The sequence below is a fragment of the Patagioenas fasciata genome, chromosome 1, assembly GCF_037038585.1.
Source record: "Patagioenas fasciata isolate bPatFas1 chromosome 1, bPatFas1.hap1, whole genome shotgun sequence".
Lineage (NCBI taxonomy): Eukaryota > Metazoa > Chordata > Aves > Columbiformes > Columbidae > Patagioenas > Patagioenas fasciata.
In genome coordinates this window covers 20706394-20728712 of record NC_092520.1, presented here as the reverse complement: position 1 = coordinate 20728712, position 22319 = coordinate 20706394, and the positions used below count along the sequence as shown (strand labels likewise).

Below are 22319 nucleotides of genomic sequence, written 5' to 3'. Positions count from 1 at the left end.
AAAGCATGTAAAATGTTACAATGGTCAAGGAAGATGATATAATCTGTGGAATATCTCCACATGGCACCTTTCACCCAGTTCCATAACCTCTCTCAAACTGTTCGTTTTCGATGGAGGTCAAAGGAGAAAAGTAAGCGAGGGCACTTTTGAGGGAGAGCAAAGGGGTCTACACCCTGCACTGATAACAGGAAACGTATTCATGCACAGAGTACAATGTAGCATGATTCTAAGCAAGTTTCTGAGGGCAAAAAATTAAGAAACACTAAAAGATTAACTATGTGTAAGAATAGTAAAAGTTCACAAGAGCGGTTGTATATTTCTATAACCCAAAGTTAATACTAAAGTGCTTTCTATCTTTGTAAAGGATCTTCACCTATTAAAGATACACTGAGGACAGATGAGTCCAATATCAGCCAGCTGTTCATCTACTGCCACCTTCCTCTTCATTCTTGTTACCTCTAAATATAACATATAGTATTAGATCTATAGAAGGTCTAATCCAGAATGGGAATGCTTATATACCTGTGCATTTATTTTGTAGAACAAAAAATCTACAAAGTCAAAGCATGATTTTATTCCAGATTAAATTTTCTGGAGTCCAAAAACAGTTGTTCTATTGTCACACAGGAAATTATTAGTTAAACTAAAGATGCTTAAGGCTACTAGAATTGAAATTATTGAAGAGAAAACTAGAATGGATTGTATTGGAAAGCAAATAGGAAGAAGGGATCTTGACTGGAAGATTCTAGAGCCATAAAGATCAATCCGTTAATAAATTCCCTTCCATTTTCTTGCCAGTGGCAGCTTACAGCAGCCATGAAGTAGGTCTAGTGTCTCAGCAGTGGGATAGCTGTACCTTGGCTGGACTGGTCAGAAGGGTAGACAGGACCTGAAATACATAAATGACAACGGCACAGTAGCAGTCACCTTCCAGAGGAAAACCCCTGAGTAAAGAGGGATATCTATGGGGAGAACTGTGATGTTTCAGTTAACCCCCAGAAAAACCAGAGAGCAGCTGAGAGATTTGTCCATCAACCTCCCAGAACTACAGCACCAGGTCTGGGAGGGCAACGCAAAACTTGACCTAGGAAAATCAGCTTGAAAGGTTAATCTCCTAATCCCCGTGTTCTGACATACCAGAGGGAGAGTGGCAGTGGAAGGACTTGCTGGCCAGTTTCTTCAGCTAAAGTCATAGAATTGGCCACCAAGGTACCACATGCTACCCTGCCAGACCTCAAACCAGAGAAAGCAAAGCAAGATCAGGTCTCCCACCTGCTGATGGAGGGGTCGGCTGGGGGTCTCAGAGAGCTGCCACTAGGAAGGGCTGGGTAAAGAAATAGGAGTTTGGTACATAAATGGGACAGTGGTATAACTTTGGAAAGGGTGGTTGATCTAAAATTGTCTTCAGTTGCTTGAGACTTCCAAGGCCCTCCTGCAAGACAGAGAAAAATGGAATTCCTGTTCTGAATATATTAGAAGGATTAAGAATTCCTTTATGGTTGTTTATATGAAATGTCCTACACAGAGCTGGTTCTAGCACTAGGACAATCTGCAGTGAAGTGCCCAAGAGACTGCTGCTGAAAAATAGAGATGGTATCTTTGCCACATAGACTGCACTGCAAAGGGGCATGTTGAGGGGTGGGAAGCCTATAAATAGACCCAATTTCAATACGTTTACAAATGGCTTGAGAACAAAAAGTAGAGCACGTTAATGAAATCTGCAAATAGTATTCAGGCACATTCAATAAAATACTATTTAAAACACTGTAAAAGGAAAAACTGAATTAATCTGAATGCACGGAATAGCAGAAATGGCATGAAGACTTTTACTCTAAGACTTCTGGGATTAACACCTTAAAATTCCTACTGTAATGCATGTATGTGTATCAGGTGATCTGGGGATGACTAAGCCACGAAAATGATGCATATGTGAAACTAGCAGGGGCAATTTTACAGGCTTGGTCTATGCATTTGCAGAAGAGCTACAGAAAAAGCAATGCCCCCGTAAAACATGGTCTGGAGTATCACCATTCTGGTGGTCATTTTTTGAGACAGATCAACTCATGTTAGAACAGCAGAAGCACTATTCATGGCAAGGAATTTATTTATGGCAAGAAAATTATTCTAATTCTATATGAACTTGCAAAATGAAGAACTGGGGCAACATAACTTTCTAAATATACCTAGAATAAACATGAGGAAGGAAGAAAATCTAATTTGGTTAAAGAACAATATCTATTCCTGTGCCAGCAAGCTGGCAGTAAACAGAAATAAAGTAAATAAACTGGAAGTCAGAAGGATTTACAATTCTGAAAAGTCAAAATCCAGAATAGCTGTTCAAGAAGAGGTATGAGGACAAGAAACCTAACTCACCTTGGACGCTATTAGCTTATGCATGGCTGCACGTGGCTCTGCAAAGTGAGAGGCTTAAACTTAGAAATGTAATGCATTTCTAATTTATCGTGTTCCTCTCACAGAAGATATTTTTTCCTGGTTGACTTCATTAGGCTGTCACAGATCTGGTCATACCAGCTATCCAGATGGACAACTGATCTCTGACAAGGCTAGCAAATGTTTGCATTATCTGGTATAACTGGAGCTGCTAAAGGATCTTTCTAATATCTCAACACACCAGGAAAAGCAATGCTAATTTTTTCAATAAACCGGTGAAATCCATTTCGGATTAATAAGAAGAGTAAATTTTTAACAGTGCAGTGTTGCAGTGTGTTGCAAGAGCCAGCAGAGAGATGCAAAATTGAGGCAAGACTTTAATTGATTTGAAACCACGGTGATGGAGTTATCCCCCCTGGAAACATGGCAGGTAAGAGTGATGCCCACAGTTCATGCTAAGCCATCATCTGGGAATCTCCAAGTCATACCATTATGTTCCCTCCGTACAACTCAGGGAAGAGGAGCAAGAAATCCTTCGAAAATCCTAGTTTATTCCAGAACTGCTAAAGCTGAGAAATCTCCTCCAGGATAAGCTCAGATAAGCACTGTACTCTGTCATTTGGTTTTCAGGGAGCTTGCGCAAGCTACAGACCCAAGCTGGAGCAGCAGATTGGTGATATGTAACAACCATTTTGTCTGTGTTCCTTCCAGCTATTAGAGACTCTGTAACTAGCAGGGCAGTTGCTTTCTACTACTCACCTCTTCTGTATACAGAACAGAATTAGAGAAACTAAATTATGAGTCCTGTTGCATATTTCTGCTGTGACTTCAGAAGTTGACCACATTTAGATAGCCAATGTCCAAGTAACTACTGGACCTTTCTTTATTGCAATTGATTTATTTACATGTCACACGTCTATGGCAGTAGCAGAGAGGACAGGTCAGTGGAGTCACTGGCTTGCTTTCCCCTGACTGCCTTCACAAGAGGAAATGGATAGATGAGGAACCAGCTTTGCAAGTACTCCACAGTGTTTCTGCAGCCAGGAGGAAAAGTTTCAGGCAGAAGTTCTCATCTTGTGTCAGAGCTGCTTAAGTGAAAACCTCCAAAGTAGCACAGCAGTGTTTCAAAATTCTACAAATAAACCAAGTGCATGCATGTCTGCGCAAGTTTTAAGCTGCAAAGGCTTCCTTGGCATCTTCTTCTGTGAGCTAGCACAGATGTTTCAGCTGTTAGCTTTTCTAAACCCTGTGCTTTTGTACCTATCTAACACCCAGGGAGAGTCAGACAGCCAGTTTAGGCCCATGAATTACCCTAGCACTAAGATGGGCAGCCTTACCTAAGGGTCTTGCTGAGGACTTCCAATTAGGTCCCTGCTTTTTATGCAGGACCAGTGAGAACTTGGCTGTGACTTGTAAGATACTGAGAGGAAGGAAAAGCCACCTCCTAAGCAAATGGCCTTAGGAATAAAGTCTTAGGAGTAGGAAACCCTTTGCAGGCATCTTTAGAACAGGACCAGAAGAGAATGATCTCAGGGGAGAGATGAAAGCATTGGTACTGTAGCCTATGCTAATCTAAAGAATGACTTATTCTTGAGTGAATGACCCTTACATGAAATAAGTGTTTAGAGACAGTAGCCTAAAATACACTAGTGCTGCATTGATTCCTTTTGGGTTGGCAAGTTTGCCTCCCCAACAGTCTTCAGATGTAAGAGGCAGTAAGCTGGCAATCTGAGCTGGCATTTTGTGTGCTTGAACACAGATATCTGCTGCATAAAGATTTTGAAGGGTTTGTTACAGACAAGATGAAACAGGATAGCTTATACTATCATCCCACCATGTAGTGTACCAGTAAAGTGTTCCTGAATACCAGAGAAGACCATAATAGAGGCAGCACAGAGACTGTGTGAAGGAAAGCATGTATGTTTTCCAAATACTTAGCGTAAGCTACTGCTGATAAACTTCCAAGTGTGAATCATAAGCAACATGTTCTGGTCAACCAGTTATAAATCCTAAAGATAACTTTGAAGGTCAAAATAGCTAAACTTAGTGACTGTTATGCTCAGCTCCCCGTTTCTTGGTACACTGAAGTGCTAACCGACAGCATGGTTGCCAGACAAGCAGAGCCAGGAAGAAACAGAATGTAAGCAGATACAAAACCAAATACAGCAAGTTTCCTGTAAAACAATTAATGCACTCACTTGTTTTAAACAATGCTTAAACTCTTAACATTACAGTTTCAAATACAGGAATAAGTGTCACAAGATACCAAAAGCCTAGATCTAGTAAAACTGTCCAACTACCCTACATGCTGACAGTTTGGCTCCCAGTGTCAATCATATCTACCCCAATATAATGCCTTGCTAGCAAAAAGCCAGGTTAAGTGAGAGGTGTGTGCCCCAATTCTTGAGTGGAATATAGTTTAAGAAATACTGAGTGTGACTCAGTCATCTGCATGTCTGACATCCTCCCGAATTCCCCTTCTACAGGTGGCTGTTGTGGCAACCCGGCCACTGCTCTGGGTGTGCTGTGACTGCTCCCGGCCACTGTCGCTCCTCACTGCTCTGACAGCGTCACAGCTACTGCACACACACACAGATACACAATGCACCAGTTCCCTATAACCTCATTCTTATCTCATGTATCTTTATCTGTCTAACCCTGGTTAATATAGTTTGTACCTTCCAGTAAGACCTGGTCTTACAATGTGGAGGTTGTTCACTTAAATAAAAACCTAGTGTTTTACCTCTTCACAATTAACCTCACTTATGACACACTCCATCCTTAGTCAAACTCCATTCTTAACAAAACTGAGAACTTGAAATGAATTACTTGAATGATTAATCTAGCTTTGCAGCATTGTGTACTGCTGCCTTGTAAGAAATAAACAGAAGAGCCAATGTATAATTCGGAGTGTGATCAACCAAAAAGAACACTTCTTCAGACACCAAATAAGTTTAATTACTCCAATAAAGCTCTCATTGTCTTTAATTGCAGTTGTAGACCTTCAGTGCTACTATACATAGACCCCAGAAATCAAGTCAAGCTCCATAATATACAATACATCAAAGTATGAAGCCTGGTTTAAGCCCCTCACCAGAGCAATGCAAGAAAGGACAGGCAAAGACAGGTATTCTGGAAGAATTCCTGGAATCTGCTTAATCACTTTCATTCATCCTGCACTTCCTCAGCAAGAAAAGTAAGATGGCTGCTACAGACAATCTGCTTCTCTCACAGAACTCAGCTTTAGAGTTGGATCTTATTCATTCACAAAAAAGACTTTGGAGGATAATGGGAAGACAACCCTTCTCTGCACCCTGAAGGGAAGCAGGAGTAAGGGAGAAGTGGATGACGATGGCAGAGACTTCAGCCAGAAGCAGAAGTTGTGAGAGGTTGTGGCACGTTCTGGAGGATGAGACGTACAGTCCAGCCATGGGTGAGAGCTGTGAGGGAAGGGATTGTTCTGAAATCCTCTGTGAACATGAAGATGCACTGTCATTGAGAATGGAAATCTGTAGGCTACATTTGCTTTATCAAATCAGGTATGTGTAAGCCTTTTCAGGTTATTAGTTCAAACATGGCCAAACATAGGTTGATTAATGGCTATAGGAAGAGTCACTTTCACAGAATCACAAAATCACAGAATGTTAGGGATTGGAAGGGACCTCAAAAGATCATCCAGTCCAATCCCCCTGCCGGACCAGGAACACCCAGATGAGGTTACACAGGAAGGTGTCCAGGCGGGTTTCGAATGACTCCAGAGAAGGAGACTCCACAACCCCCCTGGGCAGCCTGTTCCAGTGCTCTGTCACCCTCACTGAAAAGAAGTTTCTTCTCAAATTTAAGTGGAACCTCTTGTGTTCCAGTTTGAACCCATTACCCCTTGTCCTATCATTGGTTGTCACCGAGAAGAGCCTGGCTCCATCCTCCTGACACTCACCCTTTATGTATCTGTAAACATTAATGAGGTCGCCCCTCAGTCTCCTCTTCTCCAAGCTAAAGAGACCCAGGTCCCTCAGCCTTTCCTCACACGGGAGATGCTCCACTCCCTTCATCATCTTTGTTGCCCTGCGCTGGACTCTCTCCAGCAGTTCCCTGTCCTTCTGGAACTGAGGGGCCCAGAACTGGACACAATATTCCAGGTGTGGTCTCACCAGGGCAGAGTAGAGGGGAAGGAGAACCTCTCTCACCCTACTGAACACCCCACTTCTAATTCACCCCAGGATGCCATTGGCCTTCTTGGCCACAAGGGCACAGTGCTGGCTCATGGTCATCCCTGCTGACACCCAGGACCCCCAGGTCCCTTCCCCTACACTGCTCTCCAACAGGTCATTCCCCAACTTATACTGGAACCTGGGGTTGTTCCTGCACAGACGTAAGACTCTACACTTGCCCTTTTTACATTTCATTAAATTTTATTTTCCAATCGAAATTTTGCTCTTTCTCAAGCTCTAAACCTATTTTCCAAATAAAGTGGCTTTCTGCAAAAGTCTCAGTTCAGTCTTTCAACTTTATTTTTTGCTAGCTCTGTGTTCAGAAGTGACAACCATTGCAGTGTCAGTATACGTATTCTTTTAGCTTGTAACAGTTACCTTGCACAGAAACCTATATTCTCAAAATTTTAAACTTTGCCCAATTTAGACACAATTAAGAACTGTGTTCACAAAAGGAAGTACCAACCAACAGCACTGACTGGTACTACCAGACTTCCTTATGATAATTTTGGCAGCAGGTTTTGCTCAAGCTGGGGAACAGTGACTTACATGCCTATGTAACTAGATCGAGGCTATCTGCATGGAAATCTAGCCAGGGTGTCTGAAGGAACTAAGTAGAATTGTTTGAAGTGATCTTGTCAAGTAGTTCACACTGGTGGGAGATCTGTGTCACTGGTGAGGAGCAGCACAGACCACAACTGCAACAGCTAGTACTGGAGCCACTACTCTGAACAGACTTCTGCTACGTGCTGGTGAAAAGCCACCAACAAACCAGAAAGTATTGCAGAAATCCAGTCAGTGAAGGTAGATGTTAGGAAAAAGGTGCCTGCAAAAAGGAAGCAAACTGGACATCCCGGCCAGAGAAATCAGGTCTACTAAAAAAATAAGTGCAGGCTATGTGGGTAGAGATGTCTTGAACACATTTGGGAAAGAGTCTTAAGAACACCAAGACATCAAGAACAGGAAATAAAGCAAGATTCAGATCCTAATAGGAAAGGATGGTTTTGAAAGCTTCTACCTAACCAATTATAAAAGATTAATTCCTCCCAAGTCTGCCACTTGCAAGCCTGCAATTGTCATTGCTCTTTCATACTAGTGATCCCCTTCCCTACACAAAACTGGGGGGAGCTGTCAACACTCTTGAGGGCAGAGAGGCTCTGCAGATAGATCTGGACAAATTGGAGAACTGGACAATCACCAACTGCATGAAGTTCAACAAGAGCAAGTGTTGGATTTTCCACCTGGGACACGGCAACCCTGACTGTACACACAGACTGGGGGATGAGAGGCTAGAAAGCAGCTCTGCGGAGAGGGATCTGGGGGTCTGGTTGACGGCAAGTGGAACATGAGCCAACAGTATCCCTGGCACTCAAGAGGCCACCCGTGTCCTGGGTGCATCCAGCACAGCATTGCCAGCCGGGCAGGGAGGTGATCGTCCAGCTCTGCTCTGCACTGGTGCAGCCTCACCTGGAGCACTGTGTGCAGTGCTGGGTGACACAGGATAAAAAGGATATAAAGCTATTGGAGAGTGTCCAGAAGAGGGACACGAAGTTGGTGAAGGGTTTGGAGAGGAAGCTGCATGAGGAGTGGTTAAAGTGACTTGGTTTGTTCAGCCTGGAGGAGACTGAGAGACCTCATCATGGCTACAGCTTCCTCACAAGGGGAGTAGGAGGGGTAGGCACCAAACTCTTCTCTTTGGTGACCAATGGCAGAACCCAAGGGAATGGCAGGAAGATGTGCCGGGGTGGGGGTGGGGGGGATGGTGTTAGATTGGACATTAGGAAAAGGTTCTTCCCCCAGAGGGTGCTGGAGCACTGGAACAGGCTCCCCAGGGAGGTGTCACGGCCCCAAGCCTGACAGTGTTCAAGAAGAGACTGGACAACACCCTCAGACACATGGTGTGAACTGTGGGGTTGTCCTGTGCAGGGACAGGAGTTGGACTCGGTGATCCTTGTGGGTCTCTTCCAACTCAGGACATTCTATGATTCTACGATTTCCTTATCTCATCTTGCTTAGTGCTCCATCACTTCTATTTCCTTACTTTAAACTTTGCTAGATGCTCCTGACTCCAACTGCTCTTTTCTAGCATTATTGTGTGCATGCATGCACAGGACTCTGATCAACACATATCTAAAGAAAACAAAAAACAAACCAACCTAATTTGTGACTGTTTTACTACAAACTGCTGGCTCATTTTCCTTAACATTTTAATCTTCAGCCAAAACTAGCAGTATTTGGATGTTTTCAGCTGTGGAAGAAAGCAAGCCAGAGAAGGACTGCTAGAGCAGGAAGGACAGACTCCATTACCGACAACACTTTTTTCTGGCAGTGAGTCCAAAAGCTTTGAACTATTTTAAGAATATTAACACCACAAAAGAGGGAAGCATTAAGGAAGAATGTGATGCGTCTTTTTTAGCCAACAGCAGAAATAGCTTCAGCATTCACTCTGACAAGATAAATGAACAATCAGCTTTTCTAAGACTAGTCGAGAGAACATTGAGATTGTAATAGAGCTGAGAGAAAATGTGACTACTTGAACATGTTCATTTTTACTGCAGATTACTCCACTCAGTTCTTCCACTGGAAATTAGGGCAAGATGTATCTGATGACGATATGGTAAAACACAAGATTTGGCCTGCACATGTTGTAAACATTTGTGATAAAAGAGTGGATTTAATGAACATTCTACTTTTGAAATATGCTCAAAATAGACAGACAACTGGGGAAATATACAGATTGATCACACCACTATGCATGACAGATGGATCCTAAGGTGTCATACCCTACCTGAGATGGAATAACCACCACAGCAGTATAGGCTGGAAGTCCTGGTGGACCATGTCACAGGCAACATAAGCAGGGCCACTCCATGAGGGCGGATAAGTTGGGAAACCAAGGCTGACCCCAGGACAGGCAGGGCAGTGCCCTCACCAAGCAGGGTGCAGTTCCACAGTATGTGGGCAGGGCTGTACTGGTGACAGGTCTTCTTTAGAGTCCAAGACAAGGTGAGATAATGAGTCAGATCTAGGGTCCAGCCAGGAAGTCCAGCCAGGAAAAGCAGAAGACAGAGTCAGAGACAAGGTCCATGCAGGAGAAAGGGTTGGAGACAAGGCTATATATAACATAGGTCCATCCAGGAAAGCCAACTGATACAACAACAGGAGACAGGACCTGACACAGGTAAACCTACAGTGCTGCACAGGCTAATGTCCTAGGTGAGGTTGTCAGGGCAATGGAGGCCCACTTTACGGGCCCCTGACAGATACCAAGCTAAACATAAGAGAGCAGACCACCGTGGTGAGCAAGGCTACCTTTCTAAAGACATGCTAGGTTGTTTTTATAGGCATGAAGCGAGTAGATCTAGAGAATTATTATTTCTCTTTATTTGGCACTTGTTAGATCACATCTGGAAAATCACTTCACACTTCGGGCCCCCCAAGTATGAGAAAGTTGACATATTGCAGGGAGTGCAGCTGAGGGCAATCAGGATGGTGAGAGCGTGGGAGCACAGGCCTTGTGAGGAGAGGCTGGGGGAACTGTGCTCAGTCAGAAGGCCTAAAGGGAAGCCAAGGACTTCCTTCCAGAACCTGAGGTTATTGACAAAATGGAGCAAAACTCTCTATGGAGGTGCATGGCAGCAGGATGAGAGGGAAGCGTCATATGGGCAGGTTCTGATTTAAGGGGTAGAAACTTCACCATGACAACTATCAAGCACTGGCACAGGTTGCCCAGATAACCTGTACGCTCTCCATTCTTGGAGGTTTTCAAGACCCAGCTGAACAAAGCCCTAAGAACCTAGTCAGGAGGCTGAAAGAAACAAAGTTGGCCTAGACGCCTCTTGAGACCCCCAACCCAAACAATATTATGCTATTTCTATTGCTCCCACGCCTATTGAAGGGTGCTGCTGAACACACAAGTCCACAGGAGAATGAAGGACCTTTGAACATGCTGAAGAAGTTGTTGAAGAATCTCATTTTGAATATGAGCTACAAGTACAGAAATACTCCACTGAAGTAGCCCTTCACTGAACACAAATACTTTAAAATAACTTTTCTCATACTCTTCAAGGTTTTTTGACATTACCTCTTTGTACACAAACTTCTAAGTCTTCAGCTCTTGTTTTACTGTTCCTTAGAGTAAGACTCATTGTACATTGCATTGTTTGCCCAATAAACACACTTCAGGACTTAAGTGTGTTGTCACACTTTCACTACCTTTGAACTCCTCCAGCTCTGATTGTTGGTTCAATTTTCCTTATAGTCCTCTCTCTTTTCAGCCCTGCTGATCTCCCCACATTCTCCTCCAACAGTGAAGCTGAATGTTACCCTGAAATACATTTAATGTTTTGGCATGAATTACATAACCTACTAGGTAAACCACAAAACTAATCTTTTACATGGTTCCATTGTTACTTCCAATCTTGTTTAGCAGTGAGCCCACTTCAGCACTGAAAGCCCATATTTCTTGGGAGCAAAATACTTTCACTCTTCTTTTGAATAGGTGAGATGTGTCTCTTCCTGTCATCCCCTTTCTTTGGTCCTTTCTTCTGCCTTTGGTTGTTACATTGTATCACCTACATGGAAACACCGGACACTTACACTGGAGCAGCCTGTGAATATTCATGCCTCCGATCAGCCAGCTCAGCCGCTACCTAACTTTGCACAACTTCAGGACCGGAGGTCAGGTAATGGCTTCTTGAGGTTGGGAGGATGGAAGAACTATGTTTGGAAACATCAGATTGTTGTAGCACTAGAGTGGTCTAGCGGGACCCGGGGAACAAAGAGCCGATGCTGCCCAGTGGTCCACGCTGCGAGGGACGTGCTCCGAAGGACCTGGAGCATGGTCCTGTGCACTGAACGCTCCTCAGTGGTTGCAGATCTTGTAATTTAGTTTCATCAGAAGGTATCAAAGCCTGCACACCCTCGGACTGCTCCGAAGTGCAAAATGAAGTGGAAACAATCAGGTTTGCTTAAAAAGCAAACTCCTAAACCAAAATAAAATGCCAGTGAACGCACAATCTGAGCGTTCTCTTGCTCCTATGGGTGCACAACAACGTTCTCTTCAGCATATTTTTCAGAGGTGACATTGGCTTGTAACTCACATCCAATAACCTGAGGTGAGCTCCAGATGGAGTTATGTCAGAAAAAATGCATTTTAGATCACTTTTAAACCGTGGCTGCCATAAAGCAGTTCAATTTGGGAAGATGCTGGCCACCCTCTCCACCCTCCCACCCCCCTTTCTACGCTGCGTTTTAAAAACTAGTCCTCATCCCACTAAAAATCTGCAAGCACCGCTAAGCACAAGGAACTGAAGGCAAGTGATGCCGAGGTCACCAGTGCGCACCAGGAAGCGTGACCGAACCGGGCAGCTCCCAAACACGGCTCACGATCCGGCCTCACCCGACGCCACCACCCCAGCCAGCTCCCCCTGACCCGGCCCGGGAGGCCTCTGCATTCGTCCACCCGCACCCGGGCCCCGGCAGGTGCGGCGGCCTCGAAGCGGCGCCGGGCCCCGCCCCGGGGCTCCGCAGGTCCCGCCGCGTCGCCGTGCCCGCCCCGGAGGCGGGCGGGCAGCGGGAGGGGAGGGGGCGGAGGGCGGCGCGCAGAGCGGAGGTGTCTCGGCGGGCCCCTGGCTGGCGGCCGGCGGTCACGCTGCGGCGGCGCCGCCGCTTCGCCTCCGCGCCGGGGCCGAGCCGGGTCGCACCGCGCCCGGGATTGGCTGCGCGGCCGCCTCGTCCCAGAATGCAGCGCATGGCGCGTCATTGAAGAGAGACCATGATGGCGGCGGCCGCGGCGGCGGGGGGGGCCCCCGAGGTGATCGCCCAGCTGGAGAACGCGGCCAAAGTGCTGATGGTGAGTAGGGCAGCGCCACGCCCAGAGCGGCGCCTCGCGGCGGGAGCCCCGCGCCGGCCCCTTCCCCGCTCCCGTCGCCCGCGGAGGCTCCCGGCGCCCTCACCCCTCGGGCGCGGGGCTCGGGGTGCAGCCCGCCGGGGCGCGGAGCCTCCGCCGCCCCCTCCCCGCCTCCTCCCGCTCCTCGGCCGGTCTCCTCCTTGGCGGGCGGCCGCCGCCGCGCCGGCTCGTCCCTGTCACCCTGCAGCCGGGCTTGGCCCCGCGGCGCACGCCGCGCCGGTCCTCCATGTGCCGCCCGCTCTCCGCCGCCCCGGACGGGCTGCCCCGAACTCTCCGCCCCAGCGGGGTGTCCCGTCCTATACCCCCAGGTTCCGAGCCCCTGCACCGCCATTGTTCGCCGCCGAAACCCGCGCCGAAGTTGCCAGTGAGCAACTCTCCCTCCTGGCGACGGGGCCGGGGCCCGGGGCCCCTCCCGCAGCGGCGGGGCGGGCGGAGGTCGCGCCCCCTCCCCGGCCCAGCGCGGACCGCGGGGCACGGTCGGCAGCGTGGGGGCGACTCAGAGGTGCCGTGTGCGGCGGGCTGAGCGCCGCGGGCTTCCAGAGTGTTCCTTCCAGTGGCCGAGCACGGGGCAGCCGGCGGCTCCTGGTGCTGCCGCGCTGAAGCGAAGCGGTTAGCGGTGGCCTAAATCGTTTTGTTGTCTGTTACCTGTTTGTGCTGACCGTGAGCATCTTATGTGTCATCTTCCATGATTGCATGGAAAAGAAAGTCCACACGGCAAAGATCAGAACTGCGATGGGGCTGAATACCTGTAGCGACTGTTGGTGTTGAAACATCGTAGTCGCGCATCCTTGTAAAAGTTTTTCATTCCTTTGAATGAAAAGCTGTATGTTGGCCTGTGCTGTTTACAGGTCTTACTTGCAGATCTTCTAAAAATGTCTGACTTAAAGTCTTCCCCACAAAATTTATCTTACCAAAATGTGATTCCAACAGAAATAAAGTTTGTAAGTTGTTGATACTGAAGAGATTTCAGAAGAGTCAAATAACAGGAAAGTTTGCCTCATATTGATAATTGATCAACAACCTGAATCATCATGAGTTTACTGCTTAGCTGAAGCAGCCTGACTGTAAAGTGACAGGCAATTAGCTTTATTTGCAGGTATCCTCATCAAAATACTTGTGTGTGAAATCAAAGCCTGAAAAACATTGACTATGTTTCCAAACAGGAATGTAAAGTCAGATAGATTAGCAACACGCACTAATCCTTTTAGAAAAGAAATCTGAAGTATGTGAACGGTGATGCGTTTTAAGCTTTGCGTTCCTTTTGATTCATTCATGTCCTTGCAAAATAGAACTGTGTTGATTATTGAATATTCTTTCAGTGTCCGTACATCTCAGTTTTAAAAATAACCCAGTTGCTGTAATTACCAGAAGTGTTTGACTATGTAGGGGAAATATGTAATAAGTGTTAGTATGAGACAGGACACGTGTGTGGAAGGAAGCCGGCGGTTAGGTAGTTTTCAGTATCAAACTGATAGCACACAGTGTGGCATCTCCAAAGTTTTGCATGTGTGCTGGAAAACTTAATGTTACTTTTGTTGGCATAGTTTCCTTAGCCTAGCCCTGCTGCCATTGTGAGGGAAATGCAACTTAATGTGGAGTTTAAGTAAATAAAAATGTTAATATAGTGGAAAGATGCAAGCCTTTTATGGTAATGTTTGTACTTCTGTGAAGAATAGGTACTAAACTTGCTGGTAAAACTAGGCACGTGGTTGTTAGGATCTCTGTTGAATTTCTAGGTTCTTCTCTCCTTCCGGCCTCTGACAGTGTGAAAGCTGACTACTTGTGATTATTACCATTTTGTTGTTCTTTTTTCTTTTCCACAGCTGCTCTTGGAATTCCCATAGACAAAGCTGAACTGAGAAGAACTAGTTAGATGGCACTTCCTGAGGAAGCTGCATAAAACAGAGATATTTGCTAAAGCTATTTGTGAGACTGAGGACCTAGTATCAGGCTTTGAGCTGGTTTGACTCTAGAAGAGCTGTGAGAACTGCTTAGGGTTAGTGCTCCGTGTTTCTTCTCAAAACTCATGAGGTTTTTGGTATGATGAAGGAGAGCAGACCGCAGCTCGCTGTGTGTGCTGCTTTACAAAGGTGCATGTGAGACCCCCAAGACTGAAAGGGTTATGTGCTCTGCTCCTCTTGTTTCTCGCTAGCAACTGTGGAAAAACACGAACTGAATTGTGTTTCATGACTGCACCTGCACAGTGATGATCTTAATTTAGTTTAGCCAGAGGACTGCACTGTTTGGTAAAATCTACTAAAACATCTACTTGGCTGTGAAGGCAAGAAGTAACTGTAAGTGGCAGGAGGTGTGAACTGGTCAAGCGAACTGGTGGGGTCACTTAGAAAGGTATTTATGTAAAAATCTGAGGACTTGCGAGAGTTTGGTGAACCTGGTGCTGGTAATGGAGGTCATGAGGTTGGCATCTTGCAGTGGAGCGATGGGGAAGGGCAGAGCTGTGAATGGTCTGACAACAGATGGCAGCAAGTTGCAGCTGCGCAGGGAGCACTGGAAGGATTCAGCGATATTTTCTTGCAGCAGCTGAGATGGTAGCAATCTGCACAAAGTACAGTTGGCCAGGGAGGCATCAAAGGTGCTGCAACTTATCTGAGGATGCAGCTGGGAGTGGTGGTGGTTTCTGTGGTACTTGGTCTTGATTTCAAACTGAAATGCTGAGCCTTAGGGGAGAATAATGGACTAGAGGAATCCAGGCATGCTAATAAAAAGACCTGACTGTGTTTAATTAACTTGCCCTGAGGGTAAGTATAGATTACCATGAGCTCTCTCAATCTTTGATAAGTATTTTTGTAGGTGTTATTTTTTTATTGCTCTGGATTAGTTGAGTTTTAGTTGTTTATATGTCAGATAAGAGATGCGTTAGTTCTGGTCTCATAAATTCCTGATCTTTATGGGCTGTGCAAGCCATGGTACACAGTGGATGAAAACTGGAAAGATTCCTTCTCTTCTTTCGCCGGGCTCCTCTGCAGTTGTATAGAAATCATTTTCCTTTGTTACCACTAACATCTTTAAACAGATTCTAGGTAGCCCATGTTGAAAAGGCTTAGTTTTGAAAATGATTGAAATTTGGTGTAAATCGAAGAGTTGTTATACAAAATGACTCCTGAGTTGTCACTAGCTGCCAAATACAGCTTTGAATGCTGGTCCCCTGACAGTTTTCTTTGGTGTATGTAAGAGTGTTTACTATGTTAAAAGTATGCCCTTTTTGGGTACTTAGTGCCTTTCGAACAAATCTAATAGAGTTGACTCGAAGTAAGGTCCCCATAGTGCCTTGTAACTTCAAATGTAAAATTCTGTGAGATCAGACAGTTCCCCAAGCTGATTGACACCTTTGGCCTGGTGAAGACCACACACTAGCATCTGTATGAACTGAATGAATTCACCGCTCTTCCATTTCCAGCTGGCGTGGCATCCTCTAACCAAATGTATGTGGTGCCTATCTATAACATATATAATGTATTAGAAGGAAGCATGCATAAGACTGTTTAGTTATTGCTGGGAGTTTATTAAAGCAGGTTGGAATATTTTAGCATATGATGTTCTGTGACACCTAAATCTAAATTCACAGGTTGTTCCCCCTGTTCACCTCCAAAAAGGGGTGCTCTGCTCCTACCTGCAGCTCTACTTTTTCCCTTGTGGCCCTGTGATGAACATATTAATATTGCTGAGACGACACAGGAATTAAACAAGGGAATGGATTTCTGTCAGGTCAGCAAGATGGATTGGCTATCTGTGCAGCCGTTTAAGTTGCAGAGCTAGCACAGGGAGACTGGAATTAGATTGTTGGATGTGTACTGGTCTGGTCTGCCCCATTAGCAGTGGCGAGCTGTCAGGTTGGCTCAAGTGTATCATATACCTTCACTGTACAACTTACTTGCTAACTCAGACTATCTTGTTATTAGAAATGCCAGACTGTTCTCAGAGAACAGTACACAGTGAAATGACAGGATGTTATAAGTTTCAGAAAGAGAAATTCCAGCTGGAGTAAAGGCAAAAAAAAACGCATTATGTGTGGTTGGTGGAGGAAGTGGAAGAGGCTACCTGGAGAGGCTATGGGATCTCTCATCTCTGGAGGTTCTTAAAACTTGACTGAACAAGGCCCTGAATGCTGTGATCTAACTTTGAAATGAGTTCTCATTTGGGCAGGGCTTGAGCCAGGTGAGGTCCAGAGGTCCCTGTCACCCTAAGGTCTTCTAAACAGAATGGGTCTGGGTAGCATCAACAGGTTCAAGAACAGTTGAGCAAAGGCTTTTGTGGAAGAATTCCCTTATTTAGAAGTTTGTAAATGTTCTTGTTTCATTGTGGTCTGTTTTGGGGGTGGAGGAGTTTCCACACATTACAATCATCTTGGGGTACTACTTATTTTGTGGCTTATCCTGCCATTCTGAGAGAGATTTCAGGCTAAAGGATAGTTTGACACTGGTCATACAAAATTCTCTTTCAGATATTGAAATAAAGTTATAAGAGTGTAAGGGAGCATGTTAGTATCCTTAAAATCCAATAACAAATTGTTTATATTGCTTACCCCAACAATTTGTATGGTTGGCTTTTTTTTTACCTGCCTTTCTTGAAGTTCAGGACTATGAAAACCTGCCTCCAGGAGGAGGTTCAGTTTCTCATTGCAGCCTGTCTTCATTGCAGGGCAGTTTTTCAGGCTGTGAAGCATGACTAATAGTATGGGTGAAAGGAAGAGACGGACTGGCTCTGGTTTGGTTATGGCAGGTTACCTACTGGAAGAAATCAGACAAACGAATCATTCTAGCACTGAGAAGATTTGTTGAAGTCCTCCAAGTCGTCACCCAGCAAATCAAGCTGGATGTCTGCTATATTATGGCTGGATCAGAGCAAACATCTGCCCAGCTGAGTTCTGTTTTCAGTGATGGTCTCTAGTTGCTGCTTTAGTGAAAGGGTCTAAAAAATAAGGATAATCCTTTCACTAACATACACTTTACCTTGTTTGAATTAGTAATTTCCTGAGCTCAGGGTAGCATCATTGTGTTTGATTGCTGATCAGCTTTTCTTCCATGAATGTGTCCAGTTGTTTCCAGAATGCCTTTATGTTTTTATTTTCTTTCATTTTTATATTATACTTGTCTGATAGTAATGAGTTTCACGGGTGTTTTTGGAAAAGAATCCAGCATTGTTATTTGGAAGAAATCTGCTGTTTGATCATATAATTTGAGAATGAATGAAGAGAAATACCTGATCATTGTTCTGACTTTTCTTCTATGGTATCACTTGTGATTTTTAGGGCTTCTCTATCATATTGCATCCTCCAGTCCTTGGCTAAGCTGAAAGGTCTTGTCAGTTTTTCATCTGGGAGGTTCCTCATACATATAATCATCTCTCTACTCCTCTGTAGCTTTTTAGGTTTATTATACCGTTTTTGAGATGGACTGACCAGAACTGCATTCTTTTGTGATGTGGGTACATGAGGATTTTAGGTGGTTGTAAATTTTTTGTATTCTTTTGTATTCTTTCCATAATAGTACTTAACACTGCTTTTCTGTATTATTTCAGAAGACCAAGGCGATGTTTTCAGAGGACTATGCCCAAGCGGTCCGAATGTTTTTCTGGTGCAGTGCTATGTTACTTAGAGTCTATCATATGTATGTAGAGTTTTCATTCCTTTTGCTTAAGAACTGGTGTGGTTGGTGCATTTTACAGGCACACGGTTCACATTACAGCTTGGGAGATAAGTACGTGCAGTGCACAGCGTGCTAATGAAACTTACCTGGACGCTGAGAACAAACGCGCATGGAACATACCTGAAGCACACAGTACTGAGGATGAGGAGCTGGAAATAGGAATGTGACGCTTGGTACAGATTCTGGTATCTTTGAAAAGGAAACATAGCGTGTGATTAAATGAAAATCTAGTTAAATGAGATTCTTCATGCTTAGGGTTTATTTGCCCTCATTGTTTCACAGAGGGATAATTCATCTTTGAATCAAGATGATGTTTCACACTCATTTGACGTGTCACTGTTGCATTGGCACATTTTTTGTTCTGAGTTGTTGATGAAAATACTTTGCGTCTGCTCCTAGATTCATCCGTTGGGGAGCTTCATTAGTCCATAACTCCATCTGGATAATTATTCTTCAGGCACTACCTACTGCTGTCTTCCCTTTAACCTGCTTCCTAAGAGTCTTATTGTTGTTATGCTAATCTGTGTTCATTAGTTAATTAACGGCTTTCCATATGGAAGGGCAGAAGAAATCCTCTTGATTGTTGAGCTGATGCTGTCACAAGCAGCTAAGTAATATATTCTTTTTAATAAATTTCAGACACTGTTTAGGTGTGAAAAAGTCTATCTGGATTAGGTATGCATCACATCTCCACTTCCATGTCCTGGCAATGTAGGGGTAGAATTCTGGTTTTTGAGGATCATGTCCTTTTCAGTTTTACCAGGGGAAAATGTGTTCTTCGTATCTACCTCCTTTCCTGCTCTCCAGGTTTCCTTGGCTTCCCCAAAACAAAAGTAGAACTGATGCCTGTGTTGGCACAGCGACCTTGTGAAGGGAATGCGGTGACATCTGGAGCAATTTTGATGCATGGTGGGGTGTATGAGTGGCATGAAGCCACTTGTGTGCTGGGAGATGCAGCATAGGAGGGAGGGTGGTGGATCTGAGCTGTAGGAGATATTGATTTGGACTTCAGTTCTTTTTCATCCCTTTAAAGTCTGTCTAAAACATCTTGAGGAATAGGGAGTAGTTGTTTGAATAGGGGGTTTGAGAAACGGAGGAGGGATATATTTTTAAAAGTCCTTCTTCTTTCCCTCCTCTGCCTCTCAAAAAGGAAAACCCCAGACTTGCCTGTTTCTGGGACTTGAGGACAAGTGGCAGCTGTACAGTACTGCCTTTGGCTCTACCAAAACATAGGGTGGTAGCACACACACCTCCCTGGCCGTGTGGTGAACTGGATTGGGAAGTGACTGCAAGAGGGAGAGTTTTTGTAAACTGGTAATTTTTACTATGTTGCCTTTTAAACAATTTTGCTACCTTGGCTGAGATGAAAAAGCTTGTCTGTGCTCCTAAAGAAAACTTTGGTCAAATTATCTGCTACTTCCAAAGCGGTTTAACAGCATAAAATTATCTTCGGATCAAGACTGATTTTTTTAGAAATGGAAAATACACTTCAAGTTATTTGGATTCATATGGGAGCAAGTGAATGAAGTTTTATTGCTTTTGTTACTCTAGAGGTCAGATAAGTTGGATTACTGGTGCCTATCAAATTCAAAATTTACAGAACTATAAAAGCGAGTATGAAGAATGACTAAAGAGATGCCATGGTTTGTGCTGAAATTATGAATTTCAGTATTTATCCTCATGCAGTCCAGCTGTGTTATGTGCAGCTGTGCAAAATGGTAGAGGCACAGCTGCAGTAGTGTTGAAACTAAGCCTTATGCCAGGGTCTCTTGAAGGCTTTGTATAGTTAATTTGTGTCTGTGAAATCAGTAAAGTGCATAAAGGTATTTTGCCATGGAATTTTACTGTTTATGATGGTGGTCTCTGGGATTTCGAAAGGCTTGGCCGGGGTGACGAACATTGGCAGTCCCAGGCTTGTAAGCGTGATGCAAACATAAGCTGTGTTTTCCTAGAAGCCTAAACCAGCCTAACAGTGAGGGCCTGAGGAAAACCATTACTTGTCTTTTTGCTGTATTGATTATCTGCTAGTTTAGTGAGCCAGACTGGCTTATGGAAGGACCTGCCAGTTGCCGAAGCTTGCGTGAGATAATGTTAATATTATGTGTCTAGAAGTCAAGAGGAGTTAGTGTGGTTGGAAGGAGAGGAGGAAGGTCTCTGTCTCTGCATTGCCTCTCCAGGAACTGCAGCTGTGGAGTTCTGCAGTCCCTGTTCACTGGTGTTAACTTAGACTAGGATCCTGTTGTGACAAAGGAAAAGAATAATACCAGCATCCTATGTTTCGAAATCTGCTCATGGGAAGAGCTACAGAAAAGTTACATATTTGTCTTTTTGAATACTGAAGTATTCCATTTTCCTGGTAAGAGTGGACTGTAATGGTTAGAGAGATGATGTTTGGGGGGTTTGCTGCAGTGTGCCATTGAGGCTGTACAGGAATGGGTGATATATTCCTTGACTTTATATTTCCAGTTTTTCAGAAATGGGTAACTTGATAGCTTTTAAGACACCAAGAGGTGGTTGAACCATTTTCAATCCATTCTTCAGGCTGCTTTGGAAGCACCTTGAATTTGGCTCTTTTAACATTACAAGTAAATATCCTGGCTGTTGACGTCTTTGCTCCAACAATAGGTGAAGGAGGGCAGAGGCATTTTGTAGAATTCACAAACCGGTTTGCAGCATCGTTAACACAGAGTGTGAAAATCTCGTAGCTGGGTGTACTCCAGAGGCCTGTGCCACAGACACCTGTGACTCTGGAAGTGAAGGGTTTCTACAGAGGTCAATTGGATGGCAACCGATACTGAGTTATACCATCCTTTGTTATTATAAAACAATATTCCAGCTATTGGTAATTGTGGTATTAGTGGTGATATGCAAACACTATCATGGTTAACAACAGAAACAATGGTACAAACACAAACCACAGTGGCTCGTTTATGCGCTCCTTGATGGGTTACTGCAGAAGTGCCACCTTTCTGTCACATGGCAGCAGAAGTCATATCTCCATGCAGCGCTGGGGACAGAGGAGGATTCCCACACTGGTGATGTGGGGGCATGTGTCATCAATCTGGAGGGTCCTCTCTGGACCAGGATCTTCATGTGTAGCTTCTCTGTCTTGGGCATGCAGCAATGGCAGGGTCCTCTTTTTGCTGATTTTTGTCTGGCTCTGCAGAGAGATTGTCTTCAAGGTTTTGGAGTGAACTTCGCCAAACCTGATCTGCCACAGCTTTGGCTTGTATCGGTGGTCGTGGCATCTTTTGGGCCAGTCAGTTCCTCATTTGTCTTGCGGTGACTTTACCCAGGCATGGTTGGCGCTGGTGGACCCTGCCTGCTGTGGGTTTCACCTTACAGCTCAGTTAGTTTCCTCTTAGGTTACATCTCTTGTCATAAAGCTATATTTTAGGCATTTGTCACTGGTAGATTTCATGAGGACTCCTCCACAGCACCTATATGTAAATATATGTATACAGTAACTGGAGATCCCCAAATGGGACACTGGATCTGTATCTCTGTTGCAACAGGGCTGCAGACCTAAGGTGAAAAACAATATGTTCCCCCTTGCAGCTACAGGTGCTGGTTTGATACTAGGTGCCTTAAAGCTGAGTTTGTGGGGCTTTAAAGCAGTGGTTGAAAAGCATTGCTTTGAAACTTCACTAATCTTATGTGCAAACACAGCTTTGGGTGTTTTCTGCACTGACCATAGTTTTTTTTTTTTCCATTAAGCTTAGTTAGTTTTTTTCACTTAGCTGAGCTCTATCATCTCTTCTGTCACTGGCTTCTACTATTTGCTTTGCTACTAACGTTGCCATTATTTGACTTTTCTATCAACCATGCTTTTTTGGTATCTTCCCAGGTGGCTGAAGTCTTGCATCTTTATCGAGAACATGTGCAAATAGGTTTACAAAACATGGACACTCCCCTCTGGTGAAGAAAACCATGAATAGCACTTTCCTTACCTGTCAACAGCAACAAAAGCCCAACTCCGAACAAGCTTCTTCCTGAGTGAACTAGGGGGCTTAGCTGAAAAGCCATTTTTTTTTTTGGTGAGGTTGGTTTAAGTGGGATTGAGAACAGATGTTGGGTAGCTTCGGGATAATGAATTGTTTAGCAGGTAATATATGAATATTAAATTCTAATATCCAGAGA

General features: G+C 44.6%; 1 protein-coding gene across 2 annotated transcripts in view; it reads left to right on the top strand.

The window, feature by feature from the left end:
• Nucleotides 1–12261: 12261 nt before the first annotated feature.
• Nucleotides 12262–22319, top strand: part of XPO4 (exportin 4) — an 84073-nt gene continuing 74015 nt past the window's right edge. For both annotated transcript variants that reach the window (XM_071804100.1, XM_065831000.2), the window contains exon 1: nt 12262–12456. In XM_071804100.1, the coding sequence (XP_071660201.1) occupies nt 12379–12456 (78 nt within the window). In that variant the 5' untranslated portion in view covers nt 12262–12378. The remainder of the gene's footprint in view (nt 12457–22319) is intronic.